This window comes from Paroedura picta, chromosome 3, assembly GCF_049243985.1.
Source record: "Paroedura picta isolate Pp20150507F chromosome 3, Ppicta_v3.0, whole genome shotgun sequence".
In the NCBI taxonomy this organism is placed as follows: Eukaryota; Metazoa; Chordata; class Lepidosauria; order Squamata; family Gekkonidae; genus Paroedura; species Paroedura picta.
The window spans coordinates 131,521,856-131,535,258 of NC_135371.1; the positions used below are offsets into that span (position 1 = coordinate 131,521,856).

Genomic DNA, 13,403 nt, shown 5'->3' on the forward strand with positions numbered 1-13,403 from the left:
TTACTATAAATTACTAGCAAATCTAAATGAACTGTAATCCAAAATAAATGGAATATATTCATCCCTAATCCCAACTAGTTTCAATTTTTTCTTTTCATACTGAGGATCAAACAGATTGGTAGTATGATAAAAATTTTAAGATGCGAGTACAATGCAGGAGATATATTTTATATTTCTTAGTAGAAAGACACGTTTGCTAGATTGAGACACAACAGTTTGTGTATATAGTAAAGGCAGTATTATTTTTGGACATAGAAACAATGTGCTCGGTAGTTTTCTGAAAGAACCAAAAATATGTTGCAGCTGTTCTTTTGTTAAGTATGAATATACTGTCTCTTGCATGAGTAATTGCCTTGGAACCTGTTCAAAAAATCAAAACTGGCATTTGCAAGGATGGACATAAAAATATTTGCAACCCACTGAAGCAGTCAGTGCTTACACATGTAAGGAGGTGCTTTTTGTTAATATAGTGACTCCTTGTCCTGGAGATGCAGGGGGATGTCTATTATGTAATAAAGTAGCAATACATCAATTCTGGTGTCTTTCCCCTATTTTCTCTCCGGCCTAAAGCATTTTCCTGACCTAAATCATGTTGAGAATTGAAAGCAGCAAGTCTCCTTCAATAATGCAAAGAAATACACATGGAAAAGTTCAATGGTCAGAATACTGGAGTTTCTTTTTTTAATTTAAGAACAGAATAAAGCATTTTTAAATATATTAATTTGAAGTATACTACACTTAAGTGGTATGCTGGTTTGCACATTAACAGTGTTCAAAACCAAAGACAATTGCAATGGCCCCCTCCCTCCCCAAATACTGATGTAACAAACAGATGACTTTCAGAACAAACATTGCTCGCGAAATCCATTAGTAGAAAGGTAAAGGAAAGCTAAGCAAAACACCAGCAACCATGACAGCAGATACAGAGACCAAGGTTAAATGCTCTTAGAAACCAACTTTGTTATTGTTTCTGGATAACTGATTTTTTTTCACACTGTAAGGCATGAAGGTTTTTCATGTGGTTACCAGATTGATAGCCACTATCATGTCTATGGCTCCTAATACTTTTCCTCCTAATTCTTCCAAGTTTGGGCTACATCATGGGTACAAAAGAAGACAGGTTTTGGCATTGAGTAGAAGAGGATGAATCTATCCAGAACAGGCTACTTTTTAATTACCAAAGTGATCTTAATTGACTGAACAAAACCCTCCTCCATAGTACCCCATGTACAGTGAGATGATGATCTGAGGGAAGATGAGTGAAAATGCTCACATCAGGTTTGACTTCATCATTGGGTCCTCCACCATTACATTCCCACCCTGTATTTACTCAGTTCACAAAACTGGCCCTTTGTGCCTCCATTTTACTCAAAATCTGAGACCATACAATTAAATGTAAAAGCATGGCAAGAGGCAGAAATGGTAAAAACCTGTTATTGTAACAACAATCTGTAAGGAGCCATGAGTCCCAAGCTGTTTGCTCAGGCCTAATATTGAGCAGTGCACAGAATGTGGCTTCAGGATTACAGAGAAAGAAAGCGTTGTGCTGAAAAATTAGAGAACATGAAGGTGATGTGTTGGAAATAATAAGGCAGACTGAAATCCTGTTTACAGTGAACTCCAAAGAAACACTCAGGCTTTGGATTTCATTCAGCTGCTATTAAAATTGGAAACTTCCAACATTTCTTCAAGTATAACACTGTGTGGTAAGTTAATGGTCACTGCTACTATTGTTTCCTTGCAGAGACCTCTGGTATGTGCCCCATATGCTTAATGACATATAATACTGCTTTATCTTCATATACGCAGGTGACTGCAATTAGATATCACTTATTAGTATGTTTAAAGATGCTCAACTTTGCATTTCTGTGAGATGGTACTGATGATTCCTGAGACTGGAGAGGCCTTTTGTGTGTAAATGTCTGGTACAGCTGTGAAGTGTGTGTAAAAACAAAGTACCGAAGCCTTCAGGAGAAAGCGGCTTGACAAAAGGAACTTAATGAACAAGTGAATTTGTGGAATAGTGCAGTAAATGCCAAGTTAGTGGCAGCAACTGAACTTGGCATTTGGCTTATGTACCTACACGAGTCACCACTGTTCAGTTTCAGCAAGCCCATGCAAGTCATGTCTTAGGAGCCAGCTTCAAAAGGAAGTAAGAAGGATAACTACTCAGACAGCAAGGCATGGAAAAACAACACCCATACAAAGGTGAAGGTGTCTCTCCAAGCCAGTAATAGCACTTCTTGTTTGACTTCTGGAAAAGCCAGGTTAAAGGAGTGAAGTGAAAACGGACTGAAATGAAAACATGTAAATCCTATGCTCGCACTGTCCTATGTCTATAAGCAGAACAGTTAGGTGTGCTTGATGAAGATGTAACAGCAGTCTGACATTTCTCTTCAAGTTTTTCCAGTTGCAATGAACTTGCATTGTAAATAATGAAAAACCTGACCAATAAGAGAATGGCTTAACAAGGAAGAACATATTTCCATTCAGAAAACAGAGAAGTCCAGTCACAAGTCTCATGGGGGTCCTTTATAGGGAAGGGGTGGAAAGGAAATGCCAGAAGAGAAAGAGTGTATGTCCTGAAGTTCCTTCTCAAAACCAAAATGAGTTCTGAATTCTTATGTCCAGGACTTCCCAGTCAGGGTACTATAAGAAATCCCCACTGGATCCTATATTGTTGATAGGTAACTAATCAGTGGTAATGAGAGAAAGAGACACTGTAGCTGGTTGGTGAACTTTCTGTAATTTCAGGATGCTACAGTGACAGAAAGGGATTATTTTGTAAAATCTCTGATATCAGCTACAACTACAACATAACAGTTTTCTGCAGCACATTCAGGGACCCAGGCAACTTGGAGCACTGACTTAAAGAATGTGACTTCAGCTCTTCCCACTCTTGAAACACTCCAAGAGGCTCCCTTGGAATACTCCTTGGGCTCCCTGTGCAAGAGAACAAAGTGAGAAGTTTCCAGGCCTTGGAGGCCAGACCAAAAATTCCTCAGGATAAAGGGAAGAGTCGGATGCTTACGTCAGATGGATGTGGCTGTTGGGTTCATTTGCTGGTCTTCTTTTTCATCTTGGTGGCATTGATGTCTGCTTTTGTCTTCTGGATTCGTGAGAATATCTCCTTAAACAGGGCTTTGTACTCTGGCTGGCTCTGCTCAAGCCGCTTGTCCACAGCCTCCACATGCTTGCTAAGGCTCTTCTCCATTGTCTTGAGCTCATCTAGCTCATAACCCTCTCCCCGAAAGTCTCTAAAGGAGCTATCACGAGAGATGGGGCGGGAGGTCTGGACTCCAGCATGACGCACACTGTCCTTGTGCTGTCGACACTTGCTGAGAAGCTCCTCATACTTCTCCAGCAAGGCATGGTATTGTTCATCCACCTCCCTCAGGATTGACATTCCCCTCTTGCGTACATTGTTGGCATGGAGCGTGTAGTTGCCCTCATGGCGGCTTACGGCATCCTTGGTCACAATGGCATTGAGGGCGGTGTCACTACAGCTTTTCCGGACTGGGTGGTTTGGAGAGGCCGTCATGGAAGATTCATGGTTTTTACCTCCATCTTCCTCAGACAGGTCTATGTAATCAGCTTCTGGGGCATTGTTTAAAGGCTCCAGAAGAGCTTCTGAGAGGTTGTCCTCTCTGCTGAGGAGATATTTCTTGACTTGTTTCATCTGCTGGAGTTCCAGAAGCTCTGCCTCCAGCTCTTTAATGCGCAGCTTGCAGCTCTCCATCTCACACACACGCTGCTCAAGGTCTGCATACTCCTGGATGACAGATGTGTACTCTCTCTCCACCCTCTCCTTCCGCTGCTTTTCCTGGTTGACTTGAGACCGGAGGGAATTTACCATTGCTTGCAGTCGCTCATTCTCGCGCTCTAAGGGCAGCATCTGATTGAACTCCATTGAAGAGCTGTGAAGCTGGAATGCATCCTCATATCTGATATTTTTTTTAAAAAACAGCAACAAAAATAATTAGCAAATTAACAAAGAGGACAAGGAGGGCAGGCACAACCAATTAAATCACGAATGACTTATCTCCATATAACAACGGAATGAAATTTGGATACTTGTCTGTTTATATCTTGAGGACATATTAACCCTAATGTGTATTTTGTTGTGTATGAGGCTCTTCCCTCCTGTGTGAAACTTTCAAATGTGATTTCCCCTACTTGCAGTCTAGCAAGAATTGTATCTACTAAACATGTCCCTTGGGTTCAGAGGGAGACGGAGACTCGCCTGTATTATACCGCTCCACTGAACAAAGTCTCCAGCCTAAGCCCTTCTCCTGCCCCCAGCTTAAGTGGGTCTTCTCCCAATGGAAGAGCTGCTTGGGTTGGACATAGAGTCCTTAGGCTCCTTAGCTGTGAAGCTGGAATTTCCTCCAGCCTAGTTAGGATCCATGGCCTTGTTTCTATGGACCTCTTTAATTGGTAAGGCTGCTCCATTATCTGTCCTTTCCATGTACTAAAGTTCTTTTAAATGTAAAGTGAAGCTACCCTGCCATACTGCACAGGTGCAATCCAGGAAAATAGAAGGGTAATTAGAAGCAGGTAACCAACTAGGCTAGGATAATTCATATGGCACAAATACACGATTCCTTGCTCCCTCTGCTCAAACACTCATGAAGGCTATATTCGGGGAACAGGAGCAAGGGACTACCAGAAACCAAATGGGCAGCAAATGAAGATGTCTCTGTGCAGTTATCCTGATCGCCTTTATACTTGAGCAACAGGAAAGCAAACAGCAGTAAGCTGGGCTGCTCTGTAAACAATAAATAAAGCCCAACCACTGCTGTACTATCACACATCTGAAGCTTTATTCAAATGGTTACTATTGCAACAGTGGCAGTGACTTCCCTCTTACCTTTGTTGTAGTCCTAATGTGATCCAATGTTGGTAACTTGGTAATTACAGAACTGCATGTGGGGGTGTTGCTCTTTTCCCTAAGCCCTCTCGGCAGCCATTTCCTCATGTTACACACTGAACAATATTATCCAGTGGCATACCAAAGGTAGGACCGGAGGGGGGGGTACACTCAATCTCAAGTGCAGCTTGAGGAAGGCCTTTTACATCCCTGTCATGCAGCACCAAACTGAACATCTTTTTCAGTTTTGGCTGCAGCCACTAGGGGTTTGGAGAAGTCTTAGCATAGCAAAGAGCACTCTGGGATCAGCTAGACTTCCCTTTCTCCATGACTGCAGCAAACTGGCTTAACAGATCATACAAAGTCAGTACAAAGGCAGACACCTAGCACTCAGAAATGCTTTAGAGGTGTTTGAGATGGCCAGCACTTGGGCTTCAAAATGGAGAACAGAAGCCCTGCCCTGCAAGTGCCTGCTCAGAACTAAAGGCTTTTAAAACTTTTTGCTAAAGCCTCTGTCCGCCCTTGCATCTTAAGTAGCATTCCTGCATACTGAGCCTCATACCTAATGGTGTGTGTGTGTGTAGGGGGGGAGCATGCCCTTTCTCGTGATTTGTAGTGGTCAGTCTAAAGAAAGGGAAATGTGTTTGAGTTTCAAATGTGGATTGTAGATTATAACACAAATATCCTCAGCACCATGTGAATCAGATAAGTAGATTTTTGCATTCTTATTTTTACAGTTTATGGAAAAATATTAACAGGAAATTTTCACATCTACTAAACAAGCATAGTTAAGCACTTCTGTCTCTCAGGAATTATAATATTCATCTCTGAAGGGGGAAAAAACAGTTGGCTAAAACAAAAAATTAATTTATATTTCATTTTGGTTCAAAAATAGGCATTTCCACCCCCTTCCTCAGCAGTACTACTTCATGAAAGGTTGGCACTGGCAACGACAAAACTTTCTCAGTTTTCCAGGACATATGTTCTAAAAATAGCCCAACTTATCCTTTTCCCAAAGCCAGAATTCTCATAATGATACATAGATATCCTGCATCTAAAGTGCTAAATATAAATTTCCTCTGCAGATAATGGGAATTTGATAATCCTGGGAACTGCTGCAATATCAGAATCTTCACCACTTTGGTGAGCCAGTTTGGTGTCGTGGTTAGGAGTGCAGACTTCTAATCTGGCATGCTGGGTTCGATTCTGCACTCCCCCATATGCAGCCAGCTGGGTGACCTTGGGCTTACCAGAGCACTGATAAAGCTGTTCTGACAGAGCAGTGATATCAGGGCTCTCTCAGCCTCACCCACCTCACGGGGTGTCAGTGGTGGGGTGAGGAAAGGGAAGGCAATTGGAAGCCACTTTGAGATTCCTTCTGGTAGAGCTGCTCTGACTGAGCGGGAATATCAGGGCTCTCTCAGCCTCACCTCCCCCACAGGGTGTCTGTTGTGGGGACAGGAAAGGGAAGGCGACTGTAAACCGCTTTGAAACTCCTTCGGGTAGATAAAAGTGGCATATAAGAACTAACTCTTATTATTATTATTGTTATTGTTATAGTAAGGCAGGGACCAACGTAGGCACAAAAAGCCAAAGTTAGTAAAACCCCTGGGCACTCCATCAAATCAAAAGAATATTTAAGATAGTTAACCCCCCCACCCCCATTCCTGCTGAGTACCTAGGACTCGAACACAGCTCCTTGAGGCAAGGGAACGTGTGGATGGTCCTCCGTCGCTCTCTTTTCTCCCGGCGGACTCGCAGCTGATCCAGGCTTTGCAGCTCTTCAACTTGTTTTTGTAGTTCATCTACCTGATTCTGCAGTCCCTCTATGGTTTCTGTCAGACTTCAAGCAAGGAAAGGGAGAATACTGAGACCAGACTCCAGGTTACTATTATAGTAAGTAAAGCACAGCATAGGAAAACAAACAACATACACATGTGAAACCTGACCAAAGGGATAACAGTAGTGATTGATGCCATCAGACCCAGTAGCCTTTGAATGGATTTGACCGATTGCCACCTCTTCCTCAGAAAAACCTGGACCAAGGACTTTAGGCTCCTGGCTCTTCCCACAGGCAAGAAGACCCTTGGTCAAACAGCATATATGGAATAACCAATAAACTGTACCTGTTGGGAGGGCTGCAATTCACCATCAAGCCCAGTTGGGTATAGGTGGAAAGAACCAATCTAACATGATACTTGGGTTTTATCTAACATGATCCCACAGAAGGTCCCTGCTGGGAGCTACAATAAACCAATCAACCAAGCAAAGGAAGATAGTACAACCTTTCATGCACAGATGCATGACTAACACATGCATACATTTGGTAAAAATTCTTGGCATGTTATCAAGACCAAAAAGGAGAGCAATATACTGAAACACCTTAGAATCCTGCCTGAATCACAGGTATTTCCTGCATATGGGGTGAATGGCCAGATGAAAAGTAAACATCCTTAAATTCCACAACCATAAATCACAAATGAGGAGAAAGGAACTCAGTAATAGAAGACAGACCATTCTGAACTTTGAAACTTTCAAGAACTTGTTTAATGCTGTCAAATTAATGATGGGCATATGTCTTCCTTTTCAATGAGGAAGAACCTCAAATGGAAACCTTATTACTGGAGGCCATCCAGGAGAACCCTCTCTACTGCCCATTTCTGGAGATACTCCCCTATCTGAACATGGAGCTGAGGATATGGATTATCCACTGTTGGAAAAGCATAGTGACAAGGGAAAGAAAGTCTAACCTGTAACCTTCAAAAACTATAGATAAAACCCAAGTATCTGCACCTATGGAACACCAAGCTTCAAACCTATTTCTAAAACGGGGTTGTCAAAACTAACTTGGACGGATAGTAAATTTTTTGGTGGCTTGTGCCCTTCTCTCGCTGGGGCGCCCTCTTTAAGAGCTTTTATGCTCAAAAAAATTTCTGTGGCTAGCCTGTGCAGTCATAGTCCCAAAGTGGGGCTGTACTTGAAAACACAAAATGAAAGCGGTAGGCAGATGTTTGTTGAGGTAGATGTCTTCTGAGGTGGATGTTATTTCATGAAGTAGATGTTATGAGGCAGATGTTCTTTCATTAAGTAGGTGTTGCGTTAGGAGGTACATGTTGCTTTGTTAATTAGGGTGAGGGAGATTTTCTTTGGCTGGTAAAAGTAAAGGAGGGCATAAAGGATATTTTTCAATGGGGAAATTTCAGCGAAAACGAGTTGGTGTAGGGCTGGCAGCAGGGCCTCATGATTGGAGAAAATGGGTGGCACAACTGCTTTCTGGTGTTGGGCTGAGAGGGCACATGGAGAAGAGTGCTCTAGGTGGGAGCAGCAACAGAGAACTGTAATGAGGGTCTGTGGTATGCAAGGAGTGAAGGACTTCTTCCCCCTATGGCAAGCACACTTTGACAAGCACACTTTCACCCTCATGGCAGACAGAGGTGTTCACAATCAGGAGGGGAGGGAGAATATAAATATGGGTCCTCAGCTTAGGCACCTAGTACAGCCCCTCTGTGCAGCATGAGCAGAGAGACAAGGTGGTTCAGAGGCCTGATTCTACCTAACACGCAAATTCCACTGGGGAGGAAGGGTATAAACGTGGATCCTCAGTCAAGGGACCAAGTAGCTAAGACCCAGTGCTCAGCATAAGGAGAGAGACAAGGCTTTTAAAAAGTTCTCTACTTGTCTGTCCAATTGCCTACACTACACCCAATAGAGGAGAGGGTGTAGAGCTGAGCTGAAGGTGTATATAGCATTCATAAATTAGAATGGGAACTCTTTGTTATTGGCAGCCAGCAGCGTCTTTTAAACTTTGGAGGGTCCCTATTTATGTTTCCAAGGCTTGCGAAGTCTGCCCTCCATGCTATTGCTTTGAAGTACGGTAAACATTTTGATTGTCTCAAAATATATCAATTCACAAACCACATGAAATTTCGTGGAAAGTTTGTGCTGGTTGACCAGCCATAAACTTCAGTTTACAAACTATGAGCCGCTCAAAATTTGGCACAAACTTTAGCTCATGAGCCGGTTATTGCCCATCCTTAGTTGTGTGAATCTACCTAAAGAACCCACCAGAAGAAGCCTTACCATTGTATCTTCTGTTGGGATGCTTTGCTCTCTAGCACAAGCTTCTGATTGGCCAGTTCTAGGTCCCGTGCTGTCATGTCGAGCTGCTCATACACCTTAGTGTGCTGCTCATTCATATGTCGTAACATTTCCAGCTGTTTTGTCAAATACTGGGAAAAGAAAAAAATAAGACAGCCACAAAAAGATCAGAAATACAATACTACAGAATTATTTTTCAGAGCTGTGATGGTTGGTTAATTAATATTTTATTTATTTATTTATTTATTTAGATTTATATACCGCCCTCCCCGAAGGCTAATGTAATAGATTACATTACTCAATTAAAAACCTTGTGATCTATTAAAACATGGTTCCAAGTAATGGAGCAACGCATTTAGAAACATCAACATTTTTTAATATCATAAAAATTGCAAATGGAAGCTACTTCCTTAGATGAGGCATTGTCCATCTCTCTCACATAGATAATGCTTCTCTTTTAAAACAATGCTCTTTCTACAGTAGGTTCATATAACCAATAAAAGTAAAGGTAAAGGTATCCCCTGTGCAAGCACCGAGTCATGTCTGACCCTTGGGGTGACGCCCTCCAGCGTTTTCATGGCAGACTCAATACGGAGTGGTTTGCCAGTGCCTTCCCCAGTCATTACCGTTTACCCCCCAGCAAGCTGGGTACTCATTTTACCGACCTTGGAAGGATGGAAGGCTGTGTCAACCTTGAGCCGGCTGCTGGGATTGAACTCCCAGCCTCCTGGGCAAAGCTTTCAGGCTGCATTTCTGCTGCCTTACCACTCTGCGCCACAAGAGGCTCTTCATATAAGCAATACAAACCTAATTATTTTAAAGTCACTCGTGCTTGTGACCATCAATACATCCACTGACTATTTATTTATTATATATTTGTATGCCGCCACTCACCTGCCATCTTGTGGCAGCAAACAGTAAAACATACAATAAAAACAATATCATATAATGCAATCCCATAACTCCCCCCCCCATCTGCCAGATCCACCGGGGGTGATGTTACAGATGAGCGACTACTCCAGAGGAGGACAAGATCTTCTGTTCCACTGACCTCAATCAAAACCTGGTGGAAGAGCACCAACTTACAGGCTCTTTAATATATATAATTACACCAACTTACAGGCCCAGCATATATGAGGGACCGCCTTTTGCCCTATATCCCCCGCAAGGCTTAACGCTCTGCGGGGGCTAACTTACTGGTCGTTCCCGGCCCCAAGGAAGCCCGCCTGGCCTCGACTAGGGCCAGGGCCTTTTCGGTCCTGGCCCCAACCTGGTGGAATGAGCTCCCGGAAGAGCTGAGGGCCCTGCGGGAATTACCAGCATTCCGCAGGGCCTGTAAGACTGAGCTCTTCCGGCAGGCTTATAACTGAGGCCGGGCAGAAAGAAGATCAGCCCCCCCCTCACAAACTGGCGGTAGAGAGCATCACGCCCCTCCGTAGTAGAGGATGCGGAGAGCAAATGAGTAGATTACGCCATCGCTGTTGCCATTACTGTAAATTATCGGTTTTTATTGTCATTTTATGGTTTTAGGGGACGGGGTTATGTTAGCCGCCTCTAGCTTTCGGGGGGAGGCGGGGTATAAACATAAACATAAACATGAACATGAACATGAACATGAACATAAAAATAAACATAAACATAATAATAATAATAATCTGTGGAACTGAGTCACTTCCAACAGAGCCCTTAGCCCTTCCAGGAGCTCATTCCCCCAGGTCACTCCAATTAATTCTAGAATGTGCTTACTTGTTGAGTAAAGAGGTATTTCCTTTTGTTTACCCTAGCTCTATTGTCCATCATCTTCACTGAGTGCTCAAGTTAAGATATTACAAGATGGAAAATTCACTTTATCTACTGAATTCAGAATTTTAATTCTGTCACTTGTCCCCTCTTTCCATTTTTTTTCTAAACTGAAAAGTGCACCTTGCTTGTCCTCTTCTGCAGTTTTTTCACCTCCGTAATATTATTTTTGAGATATAGTAACCAGAACTGTAAACAGTACTCCAAATGAGGTCATGCCACAGATCTATACAGGGGCACTCCAATACTGACTTCCTAATTCCTAATAACTCCCCATATATGAATCATCTTAAAATGCACTCTTCAAAACTATTACTTTATTCATGCACAAATAGATGTAGATTTAATCAAAGAGTTAATTTAAATGTGTTTGATCAATCAGTTATGATATCCTGGGTAACCTCTCTAACATTCAGGCTTTTCTCCCTGTATTCCTCCCCAGCATTCTATTAAAATTACTGTTTTATTGTAGCCTTTCCTGCTATATCCTTCATATAGCTTTCCCAAAGTTCCAACACTAACACTAAAGTTCCCAAAGTTCCAACACTAACACTAGTTCTGATTATCTGTGCTGTGGAGAAAAAAAAAATAAGGCAGTTATTTTGGCAGCTGTTGCTTCTGTATTAAAAGTCTAGAAGCAGGAGGAAAATCCCCTCTATCAATATTCCTTAAGCCCCGTCTTATTCCTTCTCTAACATTTCCAGTACAGAATGATCAATATTTCCCTCAAGAAAAAAAAATCTACTTCTGCCTTTTCATATATAAGAGTGTCAAAATTACTGGAGACTTTTCAAAATCCCCCTTTCTTTTATATAGTACTATCAAGCATATTTAATGTTTAAGATTGTAATTTTTTAAGCATATGGGAAATGTAGGGGAAAACATGCATATGGTGTCATGAGGGGACAGAACAGTTTAACCCAATTTCAAAGCCTTATCCAGCAACTAATCTGGGAACTCAAAATGGCTCAAAGTGACCCTTTCGAAAGCTGTAGCTTGGAATGAAAACATATGGGTTGGGGGTAGCAGGCACAGTTGCATAGGTCTGTTATGTTCTTGCAGGCTTTAATCCTTTGCTGTTTCAGCCCCTTCCATGTGTTCACCATCCCTCCCTCAGTAACATATCTCCATGGTTATGCTCATGATACCTATACCAAATTGGCTAAAATATCATCAAAATCGACTCATAAGTATTCAGTGTCCTGTTTAACAAGGAACAGCAACAAAAATGGTTATATGCTTCACCATCGTCTATCATTAGCACCTCTATTTCTTGTACTTGCTCCTCATTGGTCGTGTACATCTGTTGCAGAGAATCCTCCAGCTCTTTGTTGCGCTCCAGCAGGGTCTTGCCCAGTTCAGCAGCTAAGTGTAAGTCTGAAAAGCCAAAGAAAGGAAACATACTGAGGGCCTTTCCTTCATACTCTTTGGAACAGAATGCATGAAATCACTACAACTGATTAATGCAGTCATTCAAAATATTTTGCTAAGGCCTTTCCAAGGCTCAAGGCAGCTTACCCACACTCCAAAATACCACACACAATTCAGTAATAAAATAATCAAACATAAAAAAGCCTTAGGTGCATTAGATACAAGTCTGGGTGAATGAGGCCCACCCAATCCAAATTCTATCTGGAGAAACTCAAGACAAGAAGAACACTTTTTCCCCACTATCCCTTATGACCATTCATAAAAGGGGGTTTAGGATGCATCAGGAATAAATTTGGAATGATTCACATAACTTGTTAAGATGAAGACTAGGGGCTGTGATTCCTATACAAGTCTGGAAAATCCAGAAATACAAAAAACAGAGTAGTTGAGAAAAATCTAAAGCACACTGTTGCATTTAGAGTAATATCAATCTTTCAGGAGCATTAAATTCTACAATGCTCACAATAAATGCAAGTATTCCAAACACCCATATATTTATGCAAAATATATATGGGATGGGGAATACAGAGGGGAAGCAGTTAGGAAAGTAGAAGTAATTTGGAGCTGTATTGTCAGAAATAAATGTTGAAATTTATTTAAAATAACAGGCCCACATTTCTCCCACACAATTGGGACCCAAGCTAGGTAATATAGGTAATAATAAAGCAGTAAGGGCTAAAAGGGAGGAGAAAGGGTGGGCCCTGTCCGTGATAAAAACTCAGAGGGCCCAATCAGGAGCCGCGAAGTGGCTCCTGATTGGGCCCTCCGAGTGTTAATCCAGGGACAAGAGGCTGCTTGGCCCGGCCTCGCCTGGGCTGGCCGGGGACTCGCCACACAGAAGAAGAAGCCTTCCGACACAGTGAGTCCTCCGACCGCCTTCTCCTCGCCCTACGGAAAGGAGTGGGGATGCTGCGTCCCTGTTCCTATCCTGCCAGGGGTCCGTTCCCGCTGGGGAAAGGAGCAGGGACGCTGCGTTGAAGACGCGGCAGCCCTACTCCTTTCCCACCCCCCACACTGCCGCCTTGGAGGGGGAATGGGAGCCCACAATACAGTGGCATGGCCATGGTGTCGAGGATGCCACTGCCCTGCTCCTCTCACAGCCGCCAGCCGCCCCCAAGGCCCGCGCAGCCCGGCAGGACCCTCCCGCCACACCCCGCCAGCCCCGGGAAGCCTTCGCCATGCGAAGGCTTAGCCGGGGACGGCG

At 42.9% G+C, this 13,403-nt stretch overlaps 1 protein-coding gene across 1 annotated transcript in view; it reads right to left on the reverse strand.

Moving 5' to 3' along the window:
* Positions 1-638: 638 nt before the first annotated feature.
* CDR2L (cerebellar degeneration related protein 2 like) overlaps positions 639-13,403 on the reverse strand; it is a 42,232-nt gene continuing 29,467 nt past the window's right edge. Inside the window, exons 2-5 of the mRNA XM_077327873.1 lie at positions 12,033-12,145; positions 8,951-9,099; positions 6,549-6,713; positions 639-3,944 (exon numbers count right to left, since the gene is read on the reverse strand). Coding sequence (XP_077183988.1) covers positions 3,056-3,944; positions 6,549-6,713; positions 8,951-9,099; positions 12,033-12,145 — 1,316 coding nt within the window. The 3' untranslated portion in view covers positions 639-3,055. The remainder of the gene's footprint in view (positions 3,945-6,548; positions 6,714-8,950; positions 9,100-12,032; positions 12,146-13,403) is intronic.